This window comes from Macrobrachium rosenbergii, chromosome 36 (assembly GCF_040412425.1).
Source record: "Macrobrachium rosenbergii isolate ZJJX-2024 chromosome 36, ASM4041242v1, whole genome shotgun sequence".
NCBI lineage: Eukaryota > Metazoa > Arthropoda > Malacostraca > Decapoda > Palaemonidae > Macrobrachium > Macrobrachium rosenbergii.
In genome coordinates this window covers 18,182,134-18,209,928 of record NC_089776.1, presented here as the reverse complement: position 1 = coordinate 18,209,928, position 27,795 = coordinate 18,182,134, and the positions used below count along the sequence as shown (strand labels likewise).

Here is a 27,795-nt window from a genome sequence, read left to right as displayed (position 1 = left end):
ATGTGTATTTCTTGCTGGGGTAAAGAGTGTTCTCTTGATTCCCCCCACCCCGAATTCGCTGATTCACCGCTTCCTCAACATGGAGCGTCATAAGAAGAGGAGGTGGGAGCCCAAGAAGGATGCTTCATCCAGCAGGGACCCCACGTAGAGTAATTCCAAAACCTTAACATCCCCCTGCATTCATTCCTCTCCCCCAAACCCCTCCCAGTGCATCATCATCTTGAAACAGACCTGAACTGCAGTTTGTTACAATGGGAATATAACCCTATGCCTGTCTAGACTCAAAATTAAAATCCTAAAGCCTAGGCCTATGGCCTGACCCAACCTTATGCAGTCCCCTTCTTCCTTTGAGATCTCAATGTTGGTATATCTATATCCGGTTCTCTTCAACTTTTTCCATTTTTCTTTGCCAAGTTTTCCTTTGTGCGTGCCACTTGTGCAAGAGTTGTCAGTTGTATACTGTACCTTTATTACCTAGCTGAATATGATTATGTTTTTGTCCCTTCCAGACCAGTAAAACAGGGACCTGTAGTGCCACTTACTGTACCTGTACTCATCTGGGTCCAGTTTGTGCTCAGGCACAAATGCACGGGGGCTGGGTTGTGAAAGGTGGAACAAGTCAACGCACACATCCCTTCTTCCCTAACAGACATACACACTCTAAACAAAGAGCTTAAAGAGCCATGGGCACCTGGATGGTTTCCAGCAAGTGCAATATTTGTTGATCTACCCCTTGCCTCAGCCAAGAGAGTGGGAGAGTTGCATGGATTACCATACCTCATCAGGCACTCGGAGGTTGGCGGTCTTTTGTTTTCTTTTGTTACAAAATTCATGTCTAAGACACAAAACCCCTCTGTTCCAGGTCCAAGGTTTAAGAGTTTCTCAATTTCCTCCCTCCAAGAATTTGTTAGTGGAGAGCTATGCCAGATGTTGCTGTGCCTGGTCATTTCCTAAAATGTTACTGGAAAAGGACAAAGAGTCTCAGACCAGAGTGCAGACAACTTTTCATGCGTACAGGACATTTGCAAGGAGGAGGTATTCAAGAACACCATCTCCTTATGGCTATGTGAGCTTAATGATCCCACTATTGGTGCAGAGGATCCTCTGGATCTTCCATGAGCTTATGACATTAGGGGCATTGGGCCATCTCTTTCCTTCCAGAAGAACTCAGTCCAACAGGTAATGAGGGTGGCAGTCTGGCGCTAAGACTACCTTCACCTTATTGTGCTTGAAGGATGTCGCCCAAAGTCCTTCAACACATTTTCATTAGGACCTGTGGTGACTGCTCAACAAATATTGCACTTGCTGGAAACCATCCAGGTGTCCCATGGCTCTTTAAGCTCTTTGTTTAGAGTGTGTGTCTGTTAGGGAAGAAGGGGTGCGTGCGTTGACTCGTTCCACCTTTCACAACCCAGCCTCCATGTATTTGTGCCCGAGTATAAGCTGGACCCAATTGCGTACAGGTACAGTAAGTGGCACTAAAAGTCCATTCTATTAGTCTAGAATGTGAGCCCTTATCACCCCTTCTTCAAGGGCGGGGGAAGCAGAATAGAGCCATTATCCAAATCTGTTGATTGCATAATATCCATTAAAGGCTGCCGACTAGCTCAACATATCTCCAGTTCATAGTATGTGGAACAAGGACGGAGGAAAGTACTACACGACTCTCCATGGCAGTACCAGTGAAGCAACACAACCCTGCTCTCGGAGCGTTGTTAGTAAAGCTGCACCAATCCGCACTCTGGGGTGGTGTCAGCAGTGCCAAGCAACACTGCCCTGCCCTCAGGCAGTGTCACTGGCGCAGCACCAGCCTGCCCCCAGGGTGGTGTCAGCAGAGAGGCACCAGTGCCCCTCCTTTTTCCACATGGTGGTACTCACTATGCCTGTAATTATCCCTATGGGTTCAAATTCCCGCCTAATTAGTAAGTCGCCATATATGAAAGGTCTAGTGTTTCCAATGTATCCAGTTGCAGTAGTGTTATGTTTAAAAGTGCTTTAATCATCAGGAAGTCCTTCAGGGTTATTCCCAATAGAACAGGCAACCTAATAAATTTAATTTTGCAAGGCTTCATAAATCAAGATTTAACAAGAAAAGAAGGGTGAAGTAGAACTTAACCCTAAAGGAAAAAATGTGACAGCCTCTTGAAAGGTAAGAAATGGGTAATGGGAAACAGAAGCTTCAAAGTAAAAAAATAAAATTACCACGGCAACCAGTACAGAAGCCCAATTGTAGGGTGTGAGATTCAAGACGACAGGTCTGGGTATGATTACAGTAATTTATTTTTTGAGAAGCAGGTATACATCAAGGAATGCAGACGGAAAGGTGGTCACCGATATGCGGCTCCCATGCCACTCATTTGGGCAAGAATTTGCTTGTTAGATGACATATAAATGAGAATAATCTGTGTTATAATAAACTTACAAAGGTGGTTACATACATCGGCGGAAAGGCTGGACAATAATATGTATGGAGAGAGAGATAAAAATATGAAGTAATAACAGGTAATGTACATGACGTGATTAATGCAGAAATGAAGAGGCGCTTGACGCCTTTACAAGCACTCCCCCCCAAGACAATGATTACAGAGATAATTATTGGATGACATGAAAATTAAGCACGGAGGCGTTGGGAGAGCAGGAGGCGACCCCTTCTCTTTGAGAACTGCGGCTGGGGGGCAACGTCGACTGCCAGATCTTCTACAGTGCAGATTCTGGGGCACCCACGGCCCCTCCTTGGGGGCGGTGGGTATGTCTGCGGGCGCATTTTGAGGGGGGGACCCTGGGACGTCTGCCTGCCTCCTCTCGGGTTTCACTGTCTAACAGGAATGCTTGTTTCAGCCTGTCAATGGAAACCCAATCCTCCCAGCCATGGATGTCGATGAGATACACCTTGGGGGTCCTGTCGATGACTTGGTAAGGGCCCCTGAAGGGCCTGGTCAAGGGCGGGCGACAGGCGTCTATCCTGACGAAGACATAAGTGCAGGAATCCAGGCTGGCCGGGCTGTAGGTATTGGTTCTGTCCATGAAGGTCTTATGGCAAGACGCGAACTTCTGTGCTAGTTCCCTCAACCTTGGGAGGGGTGTCTATGCCGTCGGCTGACAGCGGGAAGAATTCCCCTGGAACAGCTAGTGTTTCTCTGTAGAGTTTTTCTGCAGGGGACACGTCGCCATCTGCCCTCAGTGCGGTGCAGAGACCCAGCAGGACCCAGGGGAGCTGGGCCTTCCAGTTTTCGTTGGTGCAACGTGTCATTAGAACTGCCTTCAGTGAGCGGTGTGCCCTCTCTACCATGCCGTTTGCTGTGGGGTTGTAGGCTGTCATGCTGTGAAGTGTCATACCCATCAGGCATGCCAGGGAGACCCAGAATTCTGATAGGAATGCTGAGCCCCTGTCCGTAGTAATGCTGTCTGGCACCCCAAAGCAGCTGATCCAACTGGAGAGGAGGGCTTCTGCACAGGATGCTGTTGACGCCGCCTCCTTAGGTGTCGCCTTTGGCCAGCGAGCGGTGCGATCTATGACCGTCAGGAGGTACCTGGCGCCCCCAGACTGCGGTAGAGGCCCAATGACGTCTGTGGATGTGGCCGAAGCGCAGACAAGGTTGGGGGAAATCACCAATGCCTGATTCTGTGTGCCTTGTGATCTTGCTGGTTTGGCACGGGATACAGCTCCTCACCCACTGGCGGGCGTCCTTCCTGATGCTGTGCCACACGAACTTTTCTGTCATCAGGTGCACCATTGTACATCCTGATGGATGGGAGAGGCCGTGAATAATATCGAAAGTCTTCTTCCTCCTCGAGGTGGGGACCAGGGGGCGGGGGCGGCCGGTGCTTGTGTCGCAGAGGAGCGTTGCACCCGAATCTCCCAAGAGCACGTCCTCCCACTTAAGTGCTGTCAGTGCAATCCTGTAGGCTGCTGTTTCTGAGTCTGCTGCTTGATCCCTTGCCAGGTCCTTGTATTCTATGCCGAGGTGGAGGGAATTGATTTCCACCCGTGACAGGGCGTCGGCTACTGGATTCTTCCTGCTGGGGACATAGGTGTTCCTGTTGGGGACGTAGGTGATAGTGCAACCAAACTTCAGAGATGGCAGCCAAGTGTCGTTGCTGCCTTGCCAACCATGCGTCACCTGCCTTCACGAATGCATGCACCGGGGGCTTGTGGTCCGTGAGGATAGTGAATTGAGTACTGTCAAGCAGGTATTTGAAGTGCCACACAGCCTGGTAGATTGCGAGCAGCTCTATGTCGAAGGCGCTGTAGCGGGTCTCTGCTAGCAACAACTTGTGACTGAAGAAAGCTAGAGGTCGGGGGCGCCGTCGACTATTTGCTTGAGCACTGCCCCGCAGGCGATGTTGCTGGTGTCGGTGGTGAGTCTCAGGGCAGCAGTGGGGTTATGATGCATCAAAGTGGTGGCACTCATGAGGGCTGTCTTCATCTCTTCGAATGCCTGTTGCTGCGGAGCGTCCCACGTCAGCGTTTTTGGCTTGCCCTTCAGGACTACTGTCAGGGGATACATGATGCGGGTGATGCCTGGGATGAAACAGCAATAGTAGTTCACCATGCCAAGGAACTCTTGAAGGGCCTTGATTGTTTGCGGCGTCAGGAACTTTTCTATTGCTTTCACTTTTGAGGCCATGGGGTGTACTCCTGCTGGAGAGATCTCATGCCTGAGGAAATCTATTTTTCCACCCCGAATGTGCATTTGTCGAACTTGACGACTAATCCGTTCTTCATGCAGGCGTTTCAGGATGGCGCAGACGTGGCGAAGGTGTTCCTCTGGGGACCTGGAGAAGATACGGATGCTGTCTACGTAACAGACGCAGAAGGGCAGGTCCCCAGGATGGTGTCCATCAGGCGTTGGAATGTGGCCCCTGCGTTCCTGAGGCCGAAGGTGGAGTAGGAGAGGGTGTACGTCCCAAACGGTGTGATGATGGCTGTCTTCGGAACGTTGTCAGGATGCACAGGAACCTGAAAGTATGATTTAAGCAAGTCCATCTTAGTGAAGACCTTGGCCCCGTGAAGGGCGCTTGTCAGGTCTTGCATGTTCGGCAAGGGCTAGTGGTCTGGTGTGGTAACTAAATTCAGAAAACAACAGTCTCCACAGGGCCTCCAGGAGCCATCTGACTTCTTTACCATGTGTAGGGGAGACGCCCACAGGCTTGATGCTTTGGTACAGACCCCATGTGTTCCATCTCAGCGAAAGCACGTTTGGCGTCTTGTAGTTTTCGGGGGGCAGGCAACGGAACTTGGCATGAGTTGGGGGGCCTGTTGTAGTTATGTGGTGGAAGATGCCATGCTTGTACCCGGCCCCCAGCAACTGGCGGAGCTGTGGTTTAAAAACTTCCAGGAACTCCTGGAGAAGTGCGGCGTAATTGTTGGAGGCTGTGAAGCAGACGGCGGGCATCCCTGGTCCGGTGGAGAGTGGTCGGGAGTGGCAGGTTCCGGCGTCGAGGAGGTGTTGCCTGCCAGCATCAACCAGGAGTCCATGGTGTCCCAGGAAATCAGCGCCCAGGAGGGGGAACTTGACCTCCGCAATGACAAAAGACCAGTGGTACCTGCGGCCCAAGATGGAGATTGTGCGGGTCATGGTTCCATAGCAGCGGATGGCAGTTCCATTCGTGGCTAACAGGGAGGGCGTGGAGTCAGCTGTCCAGGTGTAGTCCTCCTCCAACAGCAGGAACACCCACTGCATAGACCCTGTGTCAACCAGCAGGCGCCGCTTTGATATATTCTCCCTGATGAAGAATCCTGCTGGTCGGGAGACGTCTTTCGCAGCCACTGCTGTTACTTGTGGCCGCCCTTCTCGTTTTTTTGAAGGAACAGGGGGATCTGCAGTTCTTGGTGCTGGGGCTGAATCTCCTGTGGAAGTAGCACCACACCTGGTACGTCCGCATCCTCTGCTCCCTCGGCGGTGCCTTCCTCCTGTAGGTCACATTTATGTTTTCTGGGTCGTCGTCATCCGTCGTCAGGCTACAGTCTGCAAGGGCAGTGATTGTTTGGAGGGTTTAGTGGCCTCGTGGATTTTCTGTGCAGCATCGATCAGCTCATCCATGGGAAGAGCATCTGCGTCTTTAATTTGGTCCCTTACCTCCTGTGGAAGGTACCGCAGGAATATTGCTTTTGTCAGGCTGATTTCCTTCCTGCACCAATCTGCGTCGACACCCGGTAGTGTTACCAGACCTCGCAGTTCGTCCCAGGCGTCCCTGGGTGATGCTCTTTCGGGGACGGGCATGGAATATGTTTGTATCAGCTTGTCTCGCAAGGCCGAGTATGTGACCTTGTCTGGCTGTGAGTCAAGCCATGGGGAGGTTTTGTTGAAGACCTTCAGGTAGCGTTGTCATGGTAATGTCTGCCTTGGTCTTCTCATCTGTGATGCGCGCCACACGAAGTGAGCATCAGCGCACAGAAACCAAGATACTGTGTTCTGGCGCGAAAACGGGGGAGCTTCACTGCATCTGGCTTTCTGGGCGAAAGGGGCACGCAGACGATTTCCGTGTTTCTGGATTCGCATTGTAATTCAGACTCTGCCATCTTTACTGTCACGCACCAAAATGCAAATACGTGCCATATTTAGTCCGGTAATGGTGTTAGAATTCGAGTGGTCGATGTGAGTCGTGAATGGCGAGGGCCAAAACTGTTCGAAATGCCAAAACGTGCCCTTGCGGGGACACTGTTACTATTCCGTTAATGGCGAGGGTTTCCTCTGAGGAAGGAGCTTTCAGAGGCCTAGACTGTGTCGTCGTTTTGAGTCTGCTAAAGGCTCTCCGAAGGTAAATGCGGCAGTATGTATTCCATTAATGGCTGGGCCAAAACCGCAAGTTTACCTGTCACTCCTCAGGTCACTAGTTGTGAGATTCAAGATGACAGGTCTGGGTATGACATTTATTTTTTCAGAAGCAGGTATACATTGAGGAATGCAGACAGAAAGGTGGTCACCTACCTGCGGATCCCATGTCACACATTTGGTCAAGAATTTGTTTTCGTTAGATGACATATAAATAAGAATAATTCGTGTTACAATAAACGTACAAAGATGGTTACATATGCAAGGACGGGAGATTGAGTGACATACTGGCTGGGTGTTGATTGGTTTATTGGTATAATGTACAGAATCTTCGAAGATGTTATTGGCGTGTGCGGGCGGTAAAGTAGTGTCTACACACAGACAAAACAAAACAGAGGTAAAGATTCAGACATCTGTGTTTGTCGGCAGACAAACAGATGGCGATATTGAGAGGCATAATAAGCGTGCAGTGTTGAAAGATGCATCAGTGGAAAGGCCAGGAAATTCTACATATGGCCAATTGCATGAGATTTGAGACAGATTAATGAATACAATGCAGTAGCATAATATATGTGAAATGGTGAGACGTTTGGCCTCTTCACAAACAGAAACACACATACAGTTTGATACAGGAGATTCGGTGGAACATTATCAGTACATGATTAGAATACTTGCATGGCAATGCAAATAGTGGTGATTGTACATACATCAAGAAACAATGGTTAGGGAGAAACAGACAGAAATATTGTATGGTTGAAGTTGCGTTCCTTCAGAGAAAGAAAACGAGATGCTCTTGTTTTGTCTTGTCCCCTCTGATGGATGACGAACACACACGTGTGTTTGGAAGAGACGGCATTGGGGCGACGGGCTCTTACACATACATCGGCAGAAGGGCTGGACAATAATACGTATGAAAAATAACAGGTAATATACATGACATGATTAATGCAGAAATGAAGAGGCGTACTGACGCGAGTATTCCACTCCAGTTAAGAGGTCAAGAGCGAGCATGGACGTGGACATCCCCTCCCTCGTTCAGTTAACCGCAAACCTCACGGATTCAGATGTTTACCTCCCGCCCATATCACCCGCGCCCCTCAGGCATGTCAAACAAAAGCCACCCTCGCCATAAAGCTGCCGCCTTTCACTCAGGGGAACCCATCAGTGTGGCTGTTCAGGGTTGAGGGTCAGTTCAGGCTGGCGGAACTCATGGACAAGGTGATAAATGCCCCACCAGAGGAGGTCTCCAGGAAACTAGTCCCATGGGTGTCCGCCACACACACCCTCACCTACCGCCACCTGAAAGCATCCCTCATCAAGACTTGCTCCCTGCCGGTCGCCAAGAGGGCCGCCCGTGCCCTCGACCTCATCATCAACCCACGGCAGGAACAGAGCGTCATGGAGTCGTGGGGCATGATACAGGACCACCTCATCCTCCCCGCCACCGACAGCAGCGGTAAGCAGTCCAAAATAGCCTGTCGCAGGGAGATTCTCCTCCGCCAGCTCCTCCCAGAGGTCTGTACTCAGATCCTCGAGCCCTACACCATGCCCCTCGAGGCCTTAATCCGCACAGCGCAGCAGCTGACCGACTCTGCAAAGGCAGCGAAGCGGGCATCAGCACCCTGCACACCCCATCAGTTCCATTCAACAGGAGGAGGGAGCAGAGGAGGAGATAGGCACCGTCACCAGGAGGCGGCCACCGTATCATCACAAAGGGAATCCACTGGGCCCTTGCTACTACCACCAGCGGTACGGCAAGGATACCTGGAACTGCCAACCCCCTGGTTCATTCACCTGTCCAAAAAAATGGGGGAGGCGGCGGCCAACAGAACAGGCCGCCATGGCAACAGAGGAACCCAGGAGCCCAGAGCCATTAGGCTTCTACGTCCGTGACACCATCTCCGGCAGGATGATGTTGGTTGACACAGGGGCCGTTACATCAATATTTCCGCTGTCCAGGGAGGACCGTAAGCGCTCACCGGACCCGGCTGCCTTCCTGATGGCCCCCATCCTCTCCTACAGCACCAGGCTCCTGTCGATCTCCATCCTTGGCCGGAGGTATTCCTGGAACTTTGTCATCGCGGATGTAAGGACCCTGTTCCTGGGCGCGGATTTCCTCGCCCACTTCGGGCTGGCAGTCGATGTCAGTCGCAAGCGTCTCCTCGACACCGACTCCTGCCAGTCCCTCCTGTTGGCAACGGTACCCAGCGTACCTGCCATCTGCTCAGTCGCCCCCCAACCAGTACGCCCAGCTGCTGAAGGAGTTCCCCGACGTATTCAGGCCTGAGCTCCATCAGGTCCCCGGGGCCCCAGCAAAACATGGCATCTACCACCACATCAAAACGAAGGGCCCCCCTACACACACAAGGTTCCAGAGGCTTCCCCCGCAGTGTCTTCAGGAGGCCAAGAACGCCTTCGCCGAAATGGAGCGGATGGGAATATGCAAGAAGGCCTCCAGCCCGTGGGCCTCTCCTCTCCACATGGTGCAGAAACCGGACGGCTCCTGGAGACCCTGCGGCGACTACAGGCGGCTCAACCTCACAACTGAACCTGGCCATTACCCCCTGCCGAACATGCAGGACCTCACGGCCTCCTTCTACGGGGTCAAAATATTTTCTAAGTTGGATCTTCTAAAATCTTGCTTTCAGGCACCAGTTGCTCCAGAGGATATCCCAAAAACCACCATCATCACGCCTTTCGGGTCCTACGTCTTCGCCTTCTCCACCTTCGGCCTGAGGAATGCAGGGGCGACCTTCCAGCAGCTCATGGACAGCATCCTGGGGGACCTGAAGTTCTGTGTCTGCTACGTGGATGATATCCTTATATTTTCCAGGTCCCATAAAGAGCACCAGAGGCACATCCGGGCAGTCCTGCAGTGCCTGCAGGAGAACGGCCTCATCGTCAGGTTAGACAAGTGCACCTTCAGCGTCGAGAAAGCTGGCTTCCTAGGCCACAAGATATCCCCAGATGATGTCCGCCCGCTCACATCAAAGGTCGCAGTTGTCACCAGGTTCCCCGTCCCTACCTCCGTCAAGGCCATCCAGGAGTTCCTCATGATGGTGAATCACTATAGGAGGTTCATCCCCGGGATCGCGCACACAATGGCCCCCCTGACAGAGGTCCTGAAAGACCAACCAAAATCCTTAGTGTGGGGACCCAGCCAGCAGCAAGCCTTCTCCCTGACGAAGGCCACCCTCGCTGAGGCAACCGCCTTGGCCCACCAGGACCTCAGCGCTCCCCTCCAACTGACGACGGACGCCAGTAGCGTCGCATGCAGAGCCGTCCTGGAGCAGATCGTCAACGGTGGCCCCCAGCCCATCGCCTTCTTCAGCAAAAAGTCCAACCCTGCGGAGACCCGCTACAGCACCTTCGACAGGGAACTCTGCGCGGTATACCGGGCGGTCCGGCACTTCAAGTTCCTCCTGGAGGGTACGCCCTTCACAATCTACACGGACCACCAGCCGCTGGCCCACGCCTTCACCAAGCAGGGGGACGCATGATCTTCCAGGCAGCAACGTCACCTCGCAGCCATCACAGAGTTCACCTGCTCAGTCAAGTACCTCCCCGGCGGGAAGAACCCCGTAGCAGACGCCCTCTCCAGAATCTAGCTCAATGCGGTGCAGCTTGGGACCAACTACGAGGACCTCGCCCGAGAGCAGACCGCCGACCCGGAGACTCCAGCCTACTGCACCGCCATCACATCCCTGAAGTGGCAGGACGTGGCCCTCACTCCTGGGGGTCCAAACCTCCTCTGCGACATCAGCACTGGCCAGCCTCGCCCCCTGGTGCCCGCCTCCCATCGCCACCAGGTATTCAACGTCATCCACGGGCTGTCCCACCCCTCCGGCAGGACAACGGCCAAGCTGCTGACAGAGAAGTTCATCTGGCACGGAATGCGGAAGGATGCAAGGACCTGAGCGAGGCAGTGCCTTCGTTGCCAAACCAGCAAAGTTAGTCGTCACACCGAGTCCAGGGTAGGCGAGTTTTCACAACCAGGGCGGTGGTTTGGCCATACACACATTGACGTCGTCAGCCCTCTGCCGCCGTCAGGCGGGGCCAGGTATCTCCTGACGATTCTCAATCGCTCAACCAGGTGGCCCAGGGAGCCACCGCCAGCCCATGCGGGAGCCTTTCCAGCTGGATCAGCTGCTTCGGCGTCCTGAACCACATAACCACCGACAGGGACCCTGCCTTCCTGTCCAAATTGTGGTCCTCCCTGGCACACCTGCTGGGGACATCTCACCACACCACCCCCGCCTACAACCCCGCAGCCAACAGCTTGGTCGAGTGTTTCCACAGGTCCCTGAAGGCATCCCTTATGGCCCGCTGCACAGCTGAGGATTGGAAATACCAGCTGCCATGGGTCCTCCTCGGGCTGAGAACCGCCCCCAGAGCCAACGGCGACCCGTCCACAGCTGAGAAAATCTACGGAGAGCCTCTCATAGTCCCGGGCGAACTAGTCATGGTAAGCAGCAGTAACCTTATCCTGCTCGTTTCTTTCACACCTCTTAAAAAATCTGTTCCATACCCCATACCCATACCCATATCTGTGCCATACCCATACCCATACCCATACCATACCAATATCTGTACCATACCCATACCCATATCAATACCATACCCATACCCATATCTGTACCATACCCATACCCTAGCTAAATTGACCTTACTAATAATAGTCAGCAAGAGTCAACGTGCAGCACCAGCCCTGTTTATGGGGGAGGGTGAGCGAAGGGGGAAGGGGGATGGGGAATGGGGAGGGAATAGGAGGTGAATGGGGAGTATGAGGGTGAGGAGGAGGAAGGGGGAAAGGGAAGGGAGAGGGACGAGTGAAGGGACCTTACCTTACCTTACCTTACAGTTCGTTCGGGTTGCCCCAGGTCCCTCAGTGTGAGGCACCTTTGATGTCTACTAGAGAATTGCTAATGCATCTTCCGGTATATTTTGCATCTCCTAGTCTTGGATGGTCTGGGATGCAGCTTAGGTATTTGTCGAGCTTATTCTTAAACACATCTACGCTCACTCCTGATATGTTCCCCAGATGAGCTGGTAATGCACTGAATAAACGCTGCATTATTGATGCTGGTGCGTAGTGGATTAATGTCCTGTGTGCTTTCCTTAGTTTTCCTGGTATAGTTTTGGGCACTATTAATCGACTTCTGCTTGCTCTTTCTGATATTTTTAGCTCCATGATGTTTTTGGTAATTCCTTCTATCTGTTTCCATGCCTGTATTATCATGTAGCATTCTCTTCTCTTTTCGAGACTATATAATTTTAAGAATTGTAGTCTTTCCCAGTAGTCTAGGTCCTTAACTTCTTCTATTCTAGCTGTAAAGGACCTTTGTACACTCTCTATTTGTGCAATATCCTTTTGGTAGTGTGGGTACCATATCATATTGCAATATTCAAGTGGACTACGTACATATGTTTTATAAAGCATAATCATGTGTTTGGCTTTTCTTGTTTTGAAGTACCGGAACAACATTCCCATCTTTGCTTTGCATTTTGCCAATAGTATTGCTATTTGATCATTGCATAGCATATTCCTATTCAGCATCACACCAAGGTCTTTAACTGCTTCCTTATTTGTGATTGTCTCGTTATTAGGTCCCTTATATGCATATAGCATTCCTTCTTTATCACCATAGTTTATTGATTCAAATTTATCAGAGTTAAATACCATCCTATTCACCTCTGCCCATTCATATATTTTGTTTAGGTCTCTTTGTAGGGGGTTCCTATCTTCATCACAAGTAATTTCTCTACTTATTCTTGTGTCATCGGCGAAACTTCTCACTACCAAGTCCTTAACATTGCTGTCTATGTCTGCAATCATAATAACAAGCAGCAATGCAGCTAACACCATACCTTGTGGCACACCGGATATTACCTTAGCTTCATCCGATTTCTCATCGTTTGCAATCACTATCTGTTTTCTGTTATGCAAAAATTCTTTTATCCATATTCCTACTTTGTCCACAATATTATGTTTTCTCATTTATGGTCTACCTTGTCAAAAGCTTTTGCAAAGTCTAGGTAAACCACATCTGTATCTTTTTCCTTTATCATATTTTTATATATGTTTTCATGGTGGACTACCAGTTGGGTTTGTGTACTTTTTCCGGGCACAAAACCATGTTGTCCTATATTAAACAAACTATTTTTCATTAAATGTTTCATTATATTTTTCTTCATTACCCTTTCATACACTTTCATATGTGATGTTAGACTCACAGGCCTATAATTACTTGCCTCTAGTCTTGATCCACTTTTGAAAATAGGGGTAATATATGCTAATTTATGTTCATCATAAGTCTTGCCTGTATCTACACTTTATCTTAATAATATTGCGAGCGGCTTTGCGATAGAATGAACTACTTTCTTTAACAAAATGGCAGGGACGCCGTCTGGTCCGGCTACTGATCCATTTTTAATTTCGTTAATAGCCTGCACAATATCGGGGAGGGGAGGGGAGGGGAATGAAGAATGAAGAAGGGAATGTAGGGGAGGGAAGAGGAAAGGGGAGGAGGGATGGAAGAGGGAAGGGAGGGGATGGAAGGGGAGGGGATGGAAGAGGGGAAGTGGGAGGGGATGGAGAGGGGAAGGGAGGGGAGGGAAGAGGGAAGGGGAAGACACAGCTAAATGCAGCGTTTATTCAATGCATTAACAGCTCATCTGAGGAACATATCAGGAGTGAGACAAATATCTAAGCTGCATCCCAGACCATCCAAGAGGCATTAGCAATTCTCTGGTAGACATCAAAGGTGCCTCACACTGAGGGACCTGGGGCAACCCGAACGAACTGTAAGGTAAGGTAAGGTAAGGTCCCTTCACTCTTCCCTCTCCCTTCCCTTCCCTCCTTCCTCCTCCTCACCCTCATACTCCCCATTCACCTCCATGGCACCATTCAAATTACTGGACTAAAATCACAATCACTTAACAAAAGTGCCAAACAAGTGCAAGCGGTATAACCCCACCTTCTTAGGCTAATGCAAGTCGCAAGGGTGGGATAGAGTCCTTAAATTGAACAGGATGGGGACAGCAAGCAAGACAAGGATCACACTGGAATTCCGGATATCTTGACCGGGTGGGGCACCTGTAGTTTGCAGAGAGCTGGCACCATTGACCTACAGGTAATTTCACAAGAAAGGTAGTCGCACCACGGATCTGCAAGAGCAGGGATATTGTAATACATGAAGGGGCTTTGAGTGCCACTTAATTTAACTTGGAATACATGAGCAAAATAGCAAGACACTGGCATGAATAGCTCACTGTATGTTACCACTTATAGTCAAAGCACTGTTATTCCAATATTGATAAATCGGACACCACAATCAAATCATATGAATCTCTGAGGGAGAGTGCAAAAGGGGTATGAATATGGGAATAGGAGAACAGGTGGAAGAAATAAGTTAAAGACAAAATGGTGAGGCCTAACAAACAACTTCCAATCACACTGCCTTAGTCCGTGGACAAGACTTGAAGGAGGTCAGAGCCAGGTTCCCATAGCACGACATCAGTGGAAGCTGCATTGCGTACAGTCCCCACCACAGAGGGAGTAGAGGAAGTAGAAGGGCACTGGTGGGCTACAGAGACATCAGCACTCAAGAGGGCAAGGCAGTGAGGGAGGACCACCTTCAGAGTGACAGCATCAGAGGGAGGTCTAGTGGGGACTCGATCGGAGCCCCTATTCAGACAGACTTCTCCACAGGTAGGCGTCGTAAGATACACTAACTCACAGAGGGTCCGTTGGAGCTCGTATTTATACTGCAAACGGCACTGACTGTGGTCGTGTTTTGACAGTTTCCTCTTACTAGGGTCATCTATTGTCCTCGTCTTGGGCACGTCGCTAGTCTTGGCAGGTATCTGGAAAGGTTGTTGAAAGTTGGCCAGTACAAAGGTCAAGGAAGCTAGAGGACAATGCTGAGATACTTAAGAGTGGAGGAGCGAAGATGAGTGGGAGAAGTCGCAGGTGTGGGTCAGGTCAAGACAGTGACCCTTAATGGCATGACAGGTAAAGGACAGGAGCTCTCGTAACGAGATTGGCCGGGGACTTACAATGGTGGAGCTATGTGAAATCTCAAAGGGTTCGTGTAAATGTGCAACAGGCTACTGATTTTCCCCTCAAGTGGGATTAATATTGTCAGGCCAGGGGACGGTAATGACTTAGGGTACGGTCATGAAATTATCTCCTCATTAAGTAACCAATTGGTTCTTAGCCACGTAAAATAAGTCTAATCCTTCGGGCCAGCCCTAGGAGAGCTGTTAATCAGCTCAGTGGTCTGGTAAAACTAAGGTATACTTAACTTTTTTCCTCATTTGACACCTGGGTTATGATTATTAGAGGGCCAAGGCAGGGGAGAAATACTGAAATATCAAGACGGGAAAAGCAAAATGCAAACGATCAAAGGACGTTTGTAACAAAAAAAATATATATATATATATATATATATATATATATATATATATATATATATATATATATATATATATATATATATATATATATATAAATTGTATAATTATGCAGCAAACGAGCTGAGCTGACAATTATCAGGAAGCCACATTCCTTTGTTACCACATTTTTCTCGATCTAGGCCGTTGCCATTTCAAAAAAGGACTGAAATCACAGGAAAAAAGGTGATGAAATCTCAAAAGGGGTAGTAAAGCCCAGCCACAAAAGACAGACATGGCTGTCAGGGGATGCAAAGGAAGTGGTATGGCACAGGGCTTTACTCTGCAACCTGATAAATTATGATGAAAGCGAAAAGCAGAAGTAGGAGTCTTTTCTCAATCAGTATAGATAGCGAGTGTCATTTATGATATGCATATTGAAAAGGCTTCGGTTTGGACGAACCACTGCTGATGATGTGAAAATTATGCATGAGCGCCTGATTCCAGTACCATCCAACACTAACCCGGCCCAGGTTTTTGTTGAATATTACTCTGGTCTCTGCAACAGCAACAACAACTGTTGGGATGAGTTCACCGTATTATTCTCGACCAGGGTTGGAGTATTTGCAATTGTAATTTAATTGAAATATAATTAATTATAGAATTTCGTGTAATTGTAATTGAAAATGAATTTACAGTAATTGTAATTTAATTAATCACAGGATGGTGTAATTTGTAATTTAATTGTAATAATAAAATTGAAGTGATAGAGGTCGGGCTCTATTAGGAGTGATAGGATGCTTTCAATTTGCTTATAAGATTTAAATTTGCTGGTGCTCCGCCACTAATGCTAATAAATACTGTTTTAATATGACCTTTGCTCTTCTATCACTTACACTTCTGGAAATAAATTACGAAACACTATTAGCTCGGTTTGCTCTCCTCAATACACTGTTTCCTGTGCCAAATCTCGACGACAAAGAAGAAAATAAAAATTAAAAAAAATATATTTTACCAACAAAGAAGAGTTGCGTTTATATGATCGCGCGCTTCTGATTGGATACATTTGCTATATGTCTTCAAATTCTATTGCCTTGAAAAAGTGCCAGCGTGCATCTCTTCAGGTATGGTTAGTGTTGTGCGTATTATAATGGCACTTGCTTTCTATGCTGATTGAGAAATGACTCCTACTTCTACTCTTTTGCTTTCGTCATAATTTATCAGGTTGCGGAGTAAAACCTCTACGCCCTGCCCCTTCCTCTGTATCCCTTGACCTCCATATCTGCCTCTTGTGGTTGGGCTTAACTAACCCTTTTGTGATTTCGTCACTTTTTTGGCCTGTGATTCTTTCTATTCTACACCTTTCTAAAAGGATTTATTTTCACATACAAGCAAGGGCCATCTATTAGCAATTTACAGACCACTACTGATCAAGATTTACAGGGGCCTTCATCCTGGAGGATACTAGGGCTATTGCTTAGGCAGAAGGCAATTTGTGTTAGCATATCTTGGGAGCCTTTATATTAAAAACTATAATTCCACGACCAAAGCAACTAATGGATTCGTTACCTTACCAAACAGACCAGAAAATTTTCACTACATATATACAAATTAAACTTAGATGGGGTGGATAATCCATGTGTGAGAAATCATCATCCTCTTTAGATAAGATTTTCCCTTTGCAGGGTTAAGTGTTTATCGTCCAGAGAATAGCATATTCTTTGGATACTGTGTATTTGCTCTTCACCCAGCTCATCTCTGCAGACTCAGCCATTCAAATTAAAAACAAATTATGAAATTTTTTCCTTCACACCTTTCCTCGGTAACAGCAATAATGCACTGGGAGAAATAATATAAGGCTTGGTCAGCAAGAGTGTAGCTATGTTTCTGAGACCTAAGATTGTTTAGGCGTGAACACAAGTAAACTTGGCATATTGCTCACCAGCACACGTGGACATCTGAAACGCACGCTCAATTAATTATTATTATTCAGAAGATGAAACCTATTCATATGAAAAAAGCCCACAGGGGCACAAGTTTGAACATGCTAACTAGAATTAATTCAAAGTGGCCAAAATAGTAGCCACTAATATGAAAACTAATACAGCACAAAATAGCATGCATAGGCAAAAACCTGAAATTTATTCAGTGCTATGAAAATTAATACACCGACAGATCATCACAGACTTCTCCAAGAGCAAAAAACAGGAAGAATATTGCCGAGGCAGCTCCTCTGATAATTTGAAATAGCGCCAATAAGTGTTAAATGTGACAAACAAGGAAGACCTTCAGGAATTAATATACTCAGCAAAATCAGTGGGAGAAAAAATGAAGAAAGCTGTCAATCCATGGTCAGTTTGCTAAGTTCTGGGGTTAGGAAATGAAACACAAAACACAAAGGAACATCATCAACATCTACAATAAAGAGAAACAATGAAAGATTGAGAGAATTATGGAGCAACATCTTCAAAATTACTCAGAAGGAAATCCAAAAATTTTAATTGGAACTGGAAATAAGAGAAAACGTCCTGAACTGTAGAGTGAATTTTGTGCCTTGCAGCACAAGGAACATCTGTAGGCCAAATCCCAACATTCCATTCGCAAGGCCAATAAAATCAGGACAAATAACATCCAAAATTAAGATGGGGATGAGAAGAAAAGAACTGAAGAAGATGCAGTTCCTCTTAGGCATCATGATTAAGAACTTGAAGGATGTGTTGAATGAAATTATGAGCATGAATAAACTAACGTGATGTCGACAAGACAAATCTCTGATAACCGGATTCCATATTCAACTAGAAAAGGGTACCAGACAGAGTACACACGTTACGGTTACAGGCTAATTGCGTCTATGAAACTTTAGAAAAATTAAGTCGACAAACACCCGGACAGTTTTACCTGAAATATAAGTACAAAGTTGCCAACTATCGTACTATACCATTGCGGTAATGACTAGACACGACTGATGCAATATTGTGTCAAAATATGGAGATGGGTGTGTGAAAGGACCGCAACTTCACTTCGAGTATCACGGGGTAGTTCTAGCCCTAATCCTGTTCAACTTCCATCCGAGAGAGAAGCGTGCTCTCTCAACTCTCATTTTTATAAATTACAGCATCCAAATGTCAGTTCATGCTAGCAAAAGAAGGAAATGTAGGCTGCAATCGAGAATATCTAGAATACTAAAAAGGCCAAAGTGTATGAACAATGTTGGAAAAACCACAAGCGAAGAAGTCCCAATTTCTATGACCATCGGGATAAACCCGGCTTTGTAGCGATGAATATTGGAAAGATTCCATGCAGGAATAATACAATTTTTCTAAGTCACGTTCACCAGCACAAGTCTAAATTGTCAAAAACCTGTGATTGCTACTAAAAGAATAAAAAGATTCAGAGCTTCCATTACAATAACGGAATTGTTGTTGTACACACTGGTAATACTGCAGCTATATTCTACAGCAATTTTTTGCTATGGCGAGAGTCTACAAAAGGAAAATGCAGCAATTGTTGCAACTCAAAAAAAGTTGCAAGATCTCAGACTTGTTGCAAACAAGACCTCAGTTTGCTGGTCGTAATTTATAAAGATACACAAAAATACAGAGGGCAACAAAGAGTCAGGACCAATAGTCCGTGTTAGGCCATGCTATTGATAGTGAATTTAATGTACAAAATGAGTCGTAAAACTCCACCTCATAAACTCACCATCTCACTTATCAAATAATTCACCGTCCCCACCTCCAAGCTTTTTCTTTGACTTCAACTCGCGTGTCCTTCAAAAAAAAAAAAAAAAAAAAAAAAAAACCATATTTTCCAATAAGCACCCCTCCTAATGAAGAAAAAGTAATAAAACATCATCTAACCTAACAGCTGTTGAGCTTTAGAACGGTAATTCTACTTGCACCTCAGAATGGCAGAGCAGGAATCTACCCTCTTTGTTTTCTCCCTTATTTTCACTCGGTTTCATCTTTCTTTCTGATAAAGGGGCAAATGACCGGCGCTGAATTTACCTGAAAGTGACCACCTACTTCCTTTTCCCGTGTCTTTCGGAGAATTGCTACATAAATGAAATAATGATAAAGAGAAGTGAAATTAGTCCGACCCACAGAGAAAACAAAAAGACCAACGTCATGTAAAAGACTACGTTGTGAATAAAATATACCACAATGCCTTTAGGGGTAATTTTCACACCCAGAATCATCATTTTCAATATCATGGGAGCACATCATGAGACAAACCAGAAAGGCCACGAAAGAGACTGCCGATGTATGAGAAGTTAAAAAAAAAAAAGCTTTTCTACATCCACAACCAAAATTATTGTTTTGATTACTATTTATTAGGCTAGTTAGCCAGCTTGTATTTTCTGTGCAGTTACAATAAAAAATCACGTGTGACCAACCACGCCTTTCACTGGTGTGGTGTTTCCTGTCATAAGACCTAACGGGAAACGGATTCTTCTTGTGGTCAAAGCAAACTTTGGCACGTCCCAGGCCGCAAACGATTTGCTAGTGCTAACTGAGTGAACAATTAAGGATTAGTGCGGATTTTTACTATTTCAGTGTACTATAACGTCATCGCTAGCCGAACAGGAAACGATTCCACAAATTTAATCACAAATATAACGGTCACTCTTTCTGTAACGGAAGTACACACACACACACACACACACAAACATTATATATTTATATAAATATATGTATATATTTTTTTTTCATCGTTCAAATTTTTCCCGTTTTGTGGAGATCGCGCCAGAAAGGTACACCTGTTTGTTATTCCACCACAACTGATGCAGGGAAAAAGGCTGGGATAATATCATGGGATAATATATATATATATATATATATATATATATATATATATATATATATATATATATAATGTGTGTGTGTATTTGTAAAAAGAAAGTAAGAAGAGCATATAAGGAGAAAATGGATAAAAGTAGTAAGATATAGAAGTAGAAGGAACAGATGATAAGTAATTAAAATTCAAGGACTGGGTCATAGGGAAGGTAGAGAATGTCTGTGAATATAGGATGGTAGAAATAAGAATAAAACAGTGAGTGGCAGGATGATAAAAAAAAAAGATATTTAAAGAATGAAGAATAAGTTCATGTGAGATGCATTTGCATGACAAAATATATCAAATTCAGGTATACGGGGGTTTGGATATGGTAGTCAAGAAGAAAATAGAGAAAATGAGATGGCAAGTAGTGAAAATAAAGGGGAGAAAGTAATCAAGAGCTTTACGGAGATAAGTTGTTCTACAGGTAAGTACGTGGATCTCAGAATGAAAGAAGTAAATGGGGAGACGATGCTTGAAGCTGCGGAGTCCTTGGTCAATGGAGCAAGTATTTTGTAGAGTTGAATAAAGTGGAAGTTAGGCCAATCAGAATAACGCAAAAGCGAAAAGAATTAATGTAAGTTTTAGAATACTTGCGAAAGTGACTGTTGAGCATATAAGGTTGGAAATTAAGAGACTGAAGAAAGGAAAGACATTAGGAGTTAATGGTAGTATAAATGAGATGTTGCAGTATGGTGGTGCAAGTATCACTGGCTAAACCATTGTTTATAAGGTATATCTGAATAAGAGGAAGGTCCAAAGTAATGGATAAGAGGAATAATGGCTCCACTGTAAAAAGATAAACGTGATACAAGTTGCTGTCAGAATTACAGAGGAATAACATTACTCAGTATACTGGGGTATGGAAGGATTTGGACTGAGAATATAAGACAGGTGACAGATTTTACTGACAGAGAAGAATAGTTTGGGGTGAAACAAGGAAGCGAGTTTATCGATCAACTGTTTACTGTGAAACACCTATAGGAGAATTTGTGAGGAAAAGGGAAAAGTTGTAATGGCATACTTGGCCATAGATAAGACATGATGAAATTGATAGAGCCAGTGTGGGAGATGTTGAGGATTTATGGTATAAATGATAAATTATTCAGAATTACTAAAAATTTTTGTCATGGAAACAAAACATACGTTAGAATATGTAAATTTGAGTTATATTTGGTGTAAATATGGGTCTGAGACAAGGTTGCATTATGTCACTATGTCTGTTTAATATCTTTATGGACGCAGTGATGCAGGAAGTCTAAGGAAGACCATTAATTTAAGTTCACAGCTTTGGGCTAGAAAAAATGAATCTCGAATGTAGTTAGAAATGATATATACATTAGTGATTGAGAATAGTGAAGAGAAAGTGCAGAGACTTACTAAATTGTTTGCAAGATGAAATACTGATTAAAATGTGAGCAAGAGTTAGGCCATAGGGGAAAGTGGATAGCCTACCAGGAAAGTAGTGGAATGAGTGCTTAAATGGATGGCGGCAAAAATAAATGTCTATTTTGTATAAGTATGAGGGATTAAATATAACAGACGAGTGTCGGATAGGAGAACAGGCGAGTCATAGAAAGGTGAAGCAAGGGTATAGGCAAAAGACCTGGAAGAGAAAACCAAGGTCTAGTAATGAGAGAAGGATTAAGGACGAAAAGTTGGTGAAAAGTGTATATAATTAGGAAATGGTATTGAGAAGGAAAAGAGGATCAAGAATGGGTTGGATTGATTGAATGGACGAGACTGTATTTGAAAGGAAGGGCCTTTATATGCAGGAAATGTGAGACTATTGCTGATGAGCCTTTGTGTAAGTGTATGAAGCGGCTAATGTCGATAATCTTTAAGCTCAAATGGGATGGAAACCGTTATGTTGATTTATTTTTAGACCCATTGCCTGCTAAGTAAAAAGGGTTAATGATGAATGAAATATATTCCTTATGGATAATACAAAACATCCTATACTACTTCGACTATTATTCAAACACAGTAATAACATGGAAAGAAAGTACTATAAGCTATAATCAAAAACAAGGAAAGGATCATCTCATGGCTTAGGTAGGAGGGCTTTCAAAATTAACCATAGAGGAAGAATATGAAGATGTAGATATAAATCAAGTAAGGGTGTCAATAGTCTCATCTTCATGACAAGAACAATGAAAATTTTGGAAGATAAATTTAAACAGAACAGAAGATTAATGAAATCCATTGACATGACACTAGAGTGCACATTTCCCACATTTTCCACTTTAACATCTGTAGCCGATGGAGACTACGGTCTACCCCAAAGCCAAATCAAAGTCCTTCAAAGAAGGCATCGTGCTTACCCCGTACAAAAATGGGAAAAAAGCACGTAAAAGAAGAAGATTATGTGAAGTTTGATGCTTACTACGTAGCCTGCAAAGTAGTTGCAGTATATTTCAAATCAACTGCTGAGAGCCATATTCAGAGAAGTAACTGTACTTTCAGAATATGCGGAAATTAACTTTCTTCGACGAAGATAAGGCTAAAGGATACCAGGCTGCTGCCTCGGCCTAAGGGACATGACTGAATACCTAACTTCCGTTCAACAAAGTGGTCGGTGCTACCGAAAACTTCGTTTCTTCTGGAAGCCTATGAACTATTTTAGGCTCTCTGTTCTGAAGCTCCTCCCATTTACAGTAACGCCATATAAAAAAGACGAGATCCGGGAAATTTCACTCAGTTCGGTGGCAAGCGTGATTCAGGCCTGGCTGTTAACTAGCGTTAATACTTCATGATCCAGTTGTTTTATCGTTTCGGCACACGAGAGAAATTAGCACAGAGCGATATAAGTTTCTTTTATTGGGAGGTTTGAAAATCGAAATCACCAAATTCCAAGGGGGAAAAAATTATCATTTCCATTAACTAACAAGAACTTTAGTGAACGAAGGAAAATTATGAGTAACACTTCAAGCGACTTTTGTACAGACCGTAGAGCCAAACTAAAATTAAACTGTGAAGCGATGAAGTTTCCTTGAACTGACGTTTGCAGTGACGAAGGTGACGATTATCAGAATCGTGTCCCATGGAAAAGCAGTTCAAAGACCTTACCGGAAGGTGAGACACGTGAAAGACAAGCCAAAACAAGAATACTTTGCAAGACTATTTCCTGAATCTTGAAATCGCTTTTTTTAATGCGCATGTGCCATTATTGAAGGGAAGTCCATCATCGCAGACTTTCCTTGCAGTATCGGAGCTTGATTTTGGTGGTCAGGTCCATTTCAGTGTCTTCACCGTGAAAATAAGAAGACATAAAAGCTTCACTAACCAGTGTTCTAAAACTACGATGTAATTAGTTAAGTTTCACAGATATAGTAAATCACTGAGAAAAGTCAACTATAGCGCAACTACTATATTTTCATGCCAACATGGGTGCATGTAATTTGAATAGGTAAGTTTTATTATTTTAATGCTTCAGAGCTCGTACACCAGTTTCTGCAGCTTTGTTATTGTTAGTCAAATCCCCTTCATTCACGGTCAGTAGTCATTTTTGTTCAGTTCAGACTCCTTTCTCTTCCAATACATTTGCACATCTGATTTTTGCCCGGTCCTCTAATCATTCCTTTTTAAGGCTGTTGAGACAAAATAATGTTCCCTTTATCTGTGTGCAACAATACAGCTTGTAGGAATTACCCTGGTCCTGTCAAATTACTGACTTTCACACCAAGCAGCACCAAATGGGATGCAATGGGTGAATTATGGAAGAAAACGACCACTTAGCCATTTGTAGAGAATTTTCTTTTTCCAGGGAAACTACAGTAAATCGTCTCTTGCTATCATTTTACCTCGGCAGCCAATTTTCTATTGATTTGACAACTGGCAGCACACCGTAGCCAGTAATAAAGTTATGAATGTGAAGGCAGCCGAAATTGTGAGAAAATGTGCATTGTTATCCATGGTGGAAGAGTCAGAAGGGTTGACCAATGCATATTTTTTGGATGAAATTCTGCAATGTAAAATTAGCAAGTCTGCATTGGCAAGAAATATCCCTAGAGCCGTGAGACAAAGTGGCGCGTGAGGAGACAACATTGGAGACGTACAAAAGAATTGGCATGACTGCACATCTCAGTCGGAAAGGAATGTAAATGTTGAATGTATATGAAAAAAGGGTATTGGGGGATTTAAAATCACAGATAACTTTCTGCAAATTAAAACTATTATGTGGCCTTGACTAAGGATGAAGATGACAGTGAGAAAGAGAAAAGGAAGAGCCTTGAAAAGTCAGGATCACTCAACGACCGAGTTCAGGAAAAGCTATCTTCGTTTCCTTCCAAATTCTAATGTAAACAAACTTTTGCCACATTACTGACTGATGAAGTCTACAATTGTCAGAATCTTGGTGATTAAATGATTAAACCTGAATTCCTCAGTCTTGCGTTTATACTTTTAATTAATGACGGAAGAAAATCCTAAAAATAACAGAAAACATATTACAAATTAACTTTGTGAAATTTTGTCTAAACCTATCCCTGTTACAAGTGGTCTGATATTATGTATATACACATACATACATATATACATACATACATAAATATATATGTATATGTATATATACATTTTATTTGTCATCTATGCACGAGTGACTTTTTTATTAGTCACAGATATTAAGCCACAAGATCGTTTAATATCCAGGTCACTATACCTCGAGAATAACTTACATCCAAGGGGAATTATAACTGATAAGTGCCTCGTCAATAGCAGTATTCGAAACAACGATCGACAGTCACTTGATTTCCCTTTGGGTGTATGTTACTCCCTAGATGTAGTGGACTGGATATTAAACGATACTACGGCTTAAGATATTTTTCTAAAATATACAGTATAATTTATATATATATATATATATATATATATATATATATATATATATATATATATATATATATATATGTGTGTGTAATGTGTCCTTCCGCATATGCGTGCATATATATATGTGTATATGTGATCGAAAATGTGTGCATATAATTGATGTATATTTTAAGACATAAAAATATGTGTGAGCTTTGTGTCCGCAACGGTCTCTTCAGCCAACTCTAAAGAGGACCGTTTGCAAACGGTCGAAAGCTCCCTGTTTTATCCCTTTTCTGTATATTTTTATGTCTTAAAATATACAATTTATCAATATATTATTGTGGCTTTTTAATCATTATATATATATATATATATATATATATATATATATATATATATATATATATATATATATAGAATCTACTGGTCACTATTTACCAGATACATATGTAATTGTAATAGCCACAGTGCCTGAGCATCAGAATTTCTTCATATTTCTTGCACTTGGATCTTAAGGCTTTGTAGTGACAAGGGTATCCAAAAAATCACGAAGAATTCGAAAAAGTCAAGAGGTCATTGTGGCTATTACAATTACACACACACACACACACACACACACACACACACACACATATATATATATATATATATATATATATATATATATATATATATATATATATATATATATATATATATATATATATATATATATATATATATATATATATATATATATATATATATATATATATATATATATATAATATATATATATATATATATATATATATATATATGAGAGGGAGGAAGGGACAGAGGAGAACTGACTGCTCGTAATGATTTCCACAAGCTCTTCCGTCCTAAATCACCACTGTGAAATGTTAAGCAGCATTTACTATATACTTAATATTTTAATCAACTAGTACTAAATGACGACTCTACTCCATGGGACGAGCATTTGTGAGTCAAGCCACCATCAAGATTCTATTCTAGTGAGGCTTGATCGGACGGGAGACTGATCCCGTATAGTCTGACCCGTTTACGGTTAGTACGATCTATTTCCAATTGAGATCTGATCACGAGAAACTCACTAACAAGGTTCGGTATTTTTCAGGATATGCAGCTGCAATAAGAACTGGTTAATCTGGGTTGAGAAAAATAAAATACGTGTGGCATCTGCTAGTGCACTGCACAAGGTCGTTGGGAGAGAGAGAGAGAGAGAGAGAGAGAGAGAATGATTGAATTAGTATTCACTTCAGTGACGTATTAATCATCATCACCACTATTTTCATTATTATGGCTTTGTCAACTTTTTATAAAACAAATTCGAAATTGGCTGCATAGTAGGACCATGATCAGACAACAAAAACTGCAATGCACAACCTGTGTAACTACAGCCAGCCTCTAGTCTCACACACCACCCTCTCCCCGGCCGTCCCCTCTCAAAACGAAAAATAACTCCTGAGAGCATTTAAGGGTAACATACAATGGTTCTGCTAACACCGTCAAAATCTGGTAAAATTTTCCATGAAAATAGATATCTCATGAAAAACATAAATGTTCAACTATCAGATTGCTTCAACAATGCCAAAATGTTTTTTGTTCCTACCTTCATTATTGGTGTTGTCGTTTCTGATGCTGTCATCGCAGGTACAACTATTACTTGGAATAAAGTAACCATTATCAAGTTACCCTGTATACAAGGGAATAAGGCTTTGGCCACCAGTGCTAGGTACGATAAAGCTCCTAAATTTTTCGGATATCCGAACTAAGAAGCACCGGAAGAGTCTGACAGAGTTAGAGCCTCTATAAAACCCAGTGACGTAACAACTTTTAGCCCACAGAGGAAAGACCGATGCCTTTCTCCCATCACCGTGCCTCGCAATGCTCTCTTCTGTGTCATCGTCAGAGGAATTCCCTCCTTTAGTTTTGTGCGTTTGTCCTTCACCGCATAATTTCTTTTAATGTTCGGTGTAATAAAGATGCGACTTCCTTTTCGCATGATAAAAAAGGAGTTTACTGTAATATAAAATTTTGGTTAAAGAAAGTACCAAAAAATGTAATACTTTATTAATTTGCCTTTAATTGCACAATGCGATTTCTTTGTTGGAGATGAAAAAAATGTGCAAAAGCAAATTGTAAAAACGACAACTAGACGACCACGTGTGTTTTAGTGCAAAAGTGATTTGTAATGCTGGGTGAAAGGAAGATGTGAAGTGGTGTATTGAAAATGGAAGAAAAAGAGGAGCAGGATTGTATACGTTAATGAGCGGGCGAGTGGGGATGTCAAAAGAAAGAGAAATGGTGATAATGTTAATGGAAACAAAACAAACACTTACTTTTTTTTACTGACAGTAAATCATTTAACTTGTGGAATCAATTTTTTGGCCTACATGCTAACAATCACGCTGAAAACAGCGTTTTTAGAGCACAAATCTCACGAATAAGTTTTTCCTCCAAGAACTGGAGAGAAATTTAATTTGGGCTCTTAAGCACAAATTCGTTGACGACATTATTGAATTGCTTAACAAGCTTTCAGTCGGCGAGAGGAGTGTGTTAACCTCGTACTTAAGAGTCATTCCAAGAACATAAATAAGAAATAAGCGTGACGTAGCAATGGCCTGCCTCCGAATTGTTTGTATGAAGACAACGAAAACAGATGCACCGGAAACTGTAGTGAATTTGATAATGATAAGTGTAAAACGATAATGAAAATAATAGCTCTTCTCAAAGCCGAGAGGATAGCGTGATGGACTGTGACAAGGGTTCACCAGTTCGAATCTTCCCAAGTGAGAGAAAAGTTACTATCAGAATAGTATGGCAAAGAGAGGTCTACAACCTCGTTCCTTAGAATAAGTCTGACGTAGATCACCATAAACAATTGAACTTAATGACCTTCTTCAATGAAGTGGGCAGAGGATACTGACTATCGATTTTTACCACAAGGCTCTCAAGAAATTTTTGTATAGACTCCAAT

General features: G+C 43.9%; 1 protein-coding gene and 1 long non-coding RNA gene across 2 annotated transcripts in view; one reads left to right on the top strand and one right to left on the bottom strand.

Moving 5' to 3' along the window:
• LOC136824987 (uncharacterized) overlaps positions 1–27,795 on the bottom strand; it is a 172,340-nt gene that overhangs the window by 20,260 nt on the left and 124,285 nt on the right. The gene's annotated exons all lie outside the window — the stretch shown is intronic.
• LOC136824982 (peroxidase-like) overlaps positions 22,691–27,795 on the top strand; it is a 67,786-nt gene continuing 62,681 nt past the window's right edge. The window contains exon 1 of the mRNA XM_067080968.1: positions 22,691–23,415. Coding sequence (XP_066937069.1) covers positions 23,393–23,415 — 23 coding nt within the window. The 5' untranslated portion in view covers positions 22,691–23,392. The remainder of the gene's footprint in view (positions 23,416–27,795) is intronic.